This window comes from Oryzias melastigma, linkage group LG24 (assembly GCF_002922805.2).
Source record: "Oryzias melastigma strain HK-1 linkage group LG24, ASM292280v2, whole genome shotgun sequence".
Classification (NCBI taxonomy): domain Eukaryota; kingdom Metazoa; phylum Chordata; class Actinopteri; order Beloniformes; family Adrianichthyidae; genus Oryzias; species Oryzias melastigma.
Genome location: NC_050535.1, coordinates 15,094,477 through 15,100,515, shown reverse-complemented (window position 1 = coordinate 15,100,515; position 6,039 = coordinate 15,094,477). Strand labels below are relative to the sequence as shown.

At 35.3% G+C, this 6,039-nt stretch overlaps 1 protein-coding gene across 1 annotated transcript in view; it reads right to left on the bottom strand.

Moving 5' to 3' along the window:
* The window catches only part of LOC112158144 (G-protein coupled receptor family C group 6 member A), a 6,172-nt gene extending 1,806 nt beyond the window's left edge, over positions 1–4,366 (bottom strand). Inside the window, exons 1-6 of the mRNA XM_036210668.1 lie at positions 4,144–4,366; positions 3,888–4,054; positions 2,511–2,620; positions 1,596–2,345; positions 1,169–1,378; positions 28–154 (exon numbers count right to left, since the gene is read on the bottom strand). Coding sequence (XP_036066561.1) covers positions 28–154; positions 1,169–1,378; positions 1,596–2,345; positions 2,511–2,620; positions 3,888–4,054; positions 4,144–4,322 — 1,543 coding nt within the window. The 5' untranslated portion in view covers positions 4,323–4,366. The remainder of the gene's footprint in view (positions 1–27; positions 155–1,168; positions 1,379–1,595; positions 2,346–2,510; positions 2,621–3,887; positions 4,055–4,143) is intronic.
* Positions 4,367–6,039: the final 1,673 nt, after the last annotated feature.

Sequence of the window (6,039 nt, the reverse complement as noted above, 5' to 3'; positions counted from 1 at the left end):
ACGTTTTCCTTTTTTTTAATCGCTCACCGGTTTTGTTGGAAAAGTGATTAGCAGGACAGGGGACACACTGATAGCAGCAAACAGGCTGGCTGTCCTCTCTCCTCCTCCTGGTGCCATGGCGACAGTGCTCTGAGCACCTGGATGTCACTCCTCGCTGTGAAAACCAGAAAAGCCTCAAGATTAACGTAGATAATTGGATATTTTAATGAATGCTTTGTTTTTTGTGCCACCGAGCAGCTATAGAATAAAACATTTTGATTTCTAATATGGTTAAAGTTTAACCAAACAGGGAAGTTGGAGGCTGACTAAAACGGCTCCAATATAACTTGAAATCCAAATAAATCAAATTGAAAAAATATTGGTGTTTGGTCAAAAAATGTATAAATGGCCAAAAATTTGTGTTATTCGAAAATAAACTTAGTTATTTTCAACTGTTGTTTAAGGTTTCAAAACTCAAAATTTCAATTTCTAAACTTTTTTTCACTTTCAATTCTTTTTTCATTTTCAAATCTGCCCCCTTGTGGCACATTGGGGCGGGGCTAACACGAGAACCAATCAAAATCAGAACTAAGATTTGGACGTGCGGCTTATACGCGATAAAACTCTGCTTTTAACACTCGTCCTGGGACAACTTCAGTCTGTGATAATACAGACTAAACAGGCATTTTCTGATTGTAATTATTACAGTTCTCAGAGTCAGTGAACGGACCAGAACTGAAGTTACCACCCTCATCAATTTTGATTGGTCATCGTGTTAGCCCCGCCCCAATGCCCCACAAGGGGGCCAAACGTTTTGTAACAGAAACTTTCAGATTTGAAAACGAAAAAAAAAAAGAGTTGAAGCTGAAAAACAGTTTTGAAATCGAAAAAAAGTTTTGAAATTGAAATTTTGAGTTTTGAACCTAAAAGAACAAGTTTATTTTCAAATAACAGAAGGTTTTGTACATTTAAATTCTTTTTGACCAAACAACAATAATTTTTCTATTTCATTTATTTGGATTTCAAATTATATTGGTCCCGATTTAGCTCCATAGTCTCCACCCACAGCCGAAGTTTAAAAATCCAGTCACCCCTGATTTAGGGTTTGGTTAACCTTTAAAGACAATACTGGAAATCATTGACTATTACAAAGTAATGAAACATTTTGTGACACATAAAAAGGACTTACCACAAATTGGCGCAAATCTCTGACATGTGAGTTAAAAGTCAGCTTCTGATTTTTGATGTCATAGTAACCAATGATGTTCTTCATGTCTATAGAGGATCCCTGATTCTTCCACACAATCACGTCATATCCGGAGTTCAGGTCCCCGTATTCATCAAACGAGTACGTTTTTCCATCCATGGAGAATTGTGCTGCCCTTAAGGCATCCTTGAACTGAAATGGTAAAACATCGCAAAGTGTGATTAAATTATGAATCTTTAGAAGTTCCTTCAAGTTTTTCCATAATTCAGATACATTAATAGCTCAGTGTATGAAAGAGGAGCAAAGATGCATTTATTTAATGATATACTGTGAGTTTAAGGTTGTTCCAGGGTTTGTTATTACCAAAAACACTGAACCAAAGCAGCTATAAGATGTTATGTGTTATTACCTCTGATGGTTTTAAGCTGTCTGGTGTGCACTTGTTCTTGACGCACACGTCTTTCAGAGCCTGAGTGATTGCTTTGACAGCGAGCTGAATACTGAACAAACCATAAGGGTATGTCAAGTTAATCAGCTGGTCTTTCTTGGACTCTTCAGTTCCACTCAAGTCGAAGAAATCCGTCAAGAAGCTGTTGTTTTTGTACTTCTCAGGATCCAGATTTCGGAGGAACTTGGTGTAGTTGGCCGCGTCTGAAGACTTCAGCGTCACTCCGATGACTGTTCCTACATCCTCCAGCTTCCACCTTGAAGTGTTCAGCACATTGGTTGATTGTGACCAGTTATCACTGGCCACCCAAACTTTTCCTCTGCCTCCAGGTTTTTGGAGAACCTCTTCCAAAATATACATCATGTGGTTTTGCTTCGCGAAGGAAATGATGACGGAGACTTTTTTGCTCTCTATAATTTTGTTGGCCGCTTTACTAATGGTGTGCATGATTCTTTGTTCCTTAAGAGACTCTGGTAGAACGCAGACGAAAGCAAGGCAGATGCCAGCTTTGTCGGCGTGGATCTGAAGGCGTTCAATCGCATAGCGTCCGTATTCACCGTCGGTGGTCAACACGCCAACCCAGTTCCAGTTGTAGTGCTTTAGAATCTGGATGATGGCCTGCACTTGGTGATCATCTTCAGGTACGGTCCTCATGAAGCTTGGGAATTTGTTTTTATCACTCAGTAGACCAGAGGTTGACCCATAACTTATCTGTGCAAGATATTTTAAAACAGATTTTACTCCGTGCAAAACATTATTTTACAGCTGAGGTAAATGAGAATTTAAAATCAATTAGTAGATTTCCATCTTTTTAAATTTTTATTTGTACTTTTTTCTTCAGTAAACCCTTAATGTGACTCTGAATCTCAGTCATACCTCAGGGATTTTATCCAGGTTGAGTTGTCTTGTAACTGACACACTGATCTCTGAGTAATAACCGCCTATGACTGCCAGCACAGGAGGGAGTGTGGGGTCATTGAGATCACCTACAATAAAAAAAATGTTTTAGAAAGTCATCTTATAATCATATTTGCTAGTCAAATACCTTTGCATATAAATAACCAGCAGGAACATCAAGCAGTATTAATGCCTATATAACTTCAAAAGTAGGATTAAACTAAACGTTTGACATTTTTTCCTAAAAAAAAAATTGCAATTTCTGAAAAAAAACATTTACATTTTTTTTTCATTTAAACTCTTGTACTTATATTTTTTGTTTGTTTGTTTTTTTGAGTGTGTATTGTTTTTTTTATATTGGACTTTATCCTATATATGAGGATGTTTGAAAAGGTTCAGATCTACACTGAAAAAAGTGAAGCATTGGATCAATTTACAAAATTTATGTAATTTTTTACATTTAAAATAATGAGTTTTTATCAAATTAAAATTTTGAGTTGATGATTTACTCAACTCAAATTGGATAAAAAACGAATACTTTTAAATGTAACAAATTACAGAACTTTTGTTAATTAATTCAATATTTCACTTTTTACAGTGTAAAAATTAAGGAAGGAAACCTACAATGAAAACACATTTCAACAGTCGAAGGCATAAATAGTCGAAGGGCAGTGCCATTCCCGTCTTTGAGAGCTGAAGTCCTACTTGTTTTTTCTGTGGTATCTATTTTTTGTCGGTATAACACACTTGTTTTTGGTAATCACCAGTAAGTGGGGCAGGTATATCTGTAAATCAAGCAGGACAGCAACCCAGATGAACTGAGGCTGCAGACCACAAGCAGTAAACATGTCATTTCCAAATGTTGCTCCATAAAGGTTAACATTTTGATGTGTGTTGGAGTTTATTTTTAATTTTTTAGGTAAGGGTTCCCAAAATCAGTTTATCTCGGGGCCACTGAAGGTCGAGTCTGGACCGTATGGGGTTCCGTTTGTACCAAAAATATGTTTCAAAATATGTCCACTGTCTATGTCTATGGAAAAAGTTTAGATTAGATTAAAGCCAAAGACAACTAAATAAATAAGAAAATATATTATAATGAAAATGTATTTTAATTTTTATAAAATTGCACAATTTCAACTACAATTTTAATTTTTTGGGTAAAAATAAATTTTGCATAATTTCAGCTTCTCCAGAGACAACTGGTGATTTGTACTGTGTCTGTTTTTTAATTTCAACAAATTAACATACACTCTTTTGAATTGTCCTTAAAGAGTAATAATTTATGTAAATCTTAAATAATTCAAAAGAACTTCAGAGCTAAAAATGCATCTCTCTGCAGTCCTTGTAAATACTTACGTGTTTTTCTCATGAAGACTTGAACATTTTCTAGTGCTGCTGCGACTTCCCCGCAGGAGTCAACTATATGATACCCCAGAGTGATGTTCTGCAGTTCACGTTTCCTGTTCACCTCCTCTATGGCGTACACCATTATCATAGACTGAGACAGCCGCCCGATGCTTAACCTGTAGAAGCAAATCAGAGAAAAAAAAAATTGTTTTAATTAAAGTAGGCTTTCTGATAAAGTATTCATTTTGAAAAAGCAAAAAGTTACCTGTTACAACTCCATGCCGTGCTATTGTTACTGTCATGTTCCTGCACACTTTCATGAATTGGAAATATCCCTCCAATGATTATATCACCTGGAGCTTTGGCTTCCATTGTCCAATACGTGTTGAAAAGAAACTGAAGCAAAAATGCAACAAAAAAGCTGAAACGTTGAAAAGTTTTCATCTTTTTTTAATGACCAGCGCGATTCTTTGTCGCAGATGTTTCCAGGTCCCCAGTCTGTTTGTAAAAGACAGAGCTATTGTCTCTGCTCTTCTTAAAAAGCTGGCATTTGCACTGTCATGGCATGTAAGGAAACGGAATCTAAAAAATGAGTTTTCTTCCTGGTTGGGAGCTATTTCTGTCCAACACTTCTCAGATGTCTCCTACAGATGAAATCTTCTGTGTTGGCGTGATAACTTACTGTAAACGGAAATGTGGTTCAGACTTGTTATGCATAACACTTCTTGAAGACGAGAACGACTAAACATAATGGGTTTCCCCATAAAGGTACAAAAGATTCCAGGGAAGATGAAGGAAGTATCTCTGCATACGTACACGTCAGATAAAGCAGGAAACTCCTTTTGTTTTTTGAACATTGTTGCTGCTTGTGAAAACATGTTTTTTCTGCAACTTGCAGCACACAAACAGATTAGACCAGGGGTTGCAACCTTTAACAATAAAAGAGCCATTTGTACTTATTTTCTACTGATAAAATTTGGATTTGCAGTCATACCTTCTCTTATTTTTCTTTAAATATAACGTATGTCTATTTTTTGCACAAACAAAAGCAAAAATATAAAAAGAAACTCTCAAAATGTTATATTGTTATTATTATTTTATTTTCACTTAGAAGATGCTAAACTACCCAAAAAGCTAGCTTGTTAAATGCTAGCTAAACTCCAAAATAGCCTTAAATTCCTCAATACATTAAATTAGTCCAAACATTTTGCCCTAAATTAATCCTAAAAGCCCCAGTACATAATAAATCAGGCAAAACGTTAGCATGTTGTTAAAATACTAGCTCAATTCCAAATTAGCTTAAAAAACTCAGTAGAGGTCAAATTAGCCAAAAAAAGCTAGCTTGTTGCTTAATTACTGGAACTCCAAAACAGCCTTAAATTTATCAGTAAACTAAATTAGCTAAAAACTTTAGCACGTTATTAAAATAGAAGATACTCTCTAAATTAACCTTAAAAGCCCCAGTAAATAATAAATTAGCCAAACACCTTAGCATGTTGCTAAAAGAGAAGCTAAAATATAACATAAAAATCACAGAAGATAACAAATTAGCCAAAAACATTAGCATGTTGCTAAAAGAGAAGCTAAACTTCTAATTAACATAAAAAACTCAGTGGAGGCCAAATTAGCCAAAAAAGTTAGCTCCTTGCTAAACTACTAGCTGAACTCCAAAACAGCCTAAAATTCACCAGTAAAATAAATTAGTCAAAAAAGTTAGCATATAGCTAAACTAGGAGCTAAACTGTAAAATTAGCTTAATAGAAATCGCAGTGGATAACAAATTAGCCAAAAACGTAGCCAGAGAGCCAGCATGGAGAGATAAAAGAGCCACACGTAGGCTACACATAGGCATTTAAATTGAAGTTAGAACGAACAAAAACCTTTTTTAAATACTTCGACGTGATATTTGAAATTGCTATAGCACCTCTTAGTTCTAAATTTGCAATTTTTAGTTACTTCCATTACAGTTTGCTCTTTTAATTTGTGGTTTAAAGAGTCATAAATCCATCTTTTTTCTCAAAAACCCTTAAAAAATTGTTTGAAGCCCTTCTGGAGCACAATGATTCATCACCTCTCTTATTTTCATGTTGTGGTCTTTGCATTTGACAGGGAACAGTCAAATTCCTGGCTCAAAAAGAAAACCAAAGGTTAGTGATGTCAT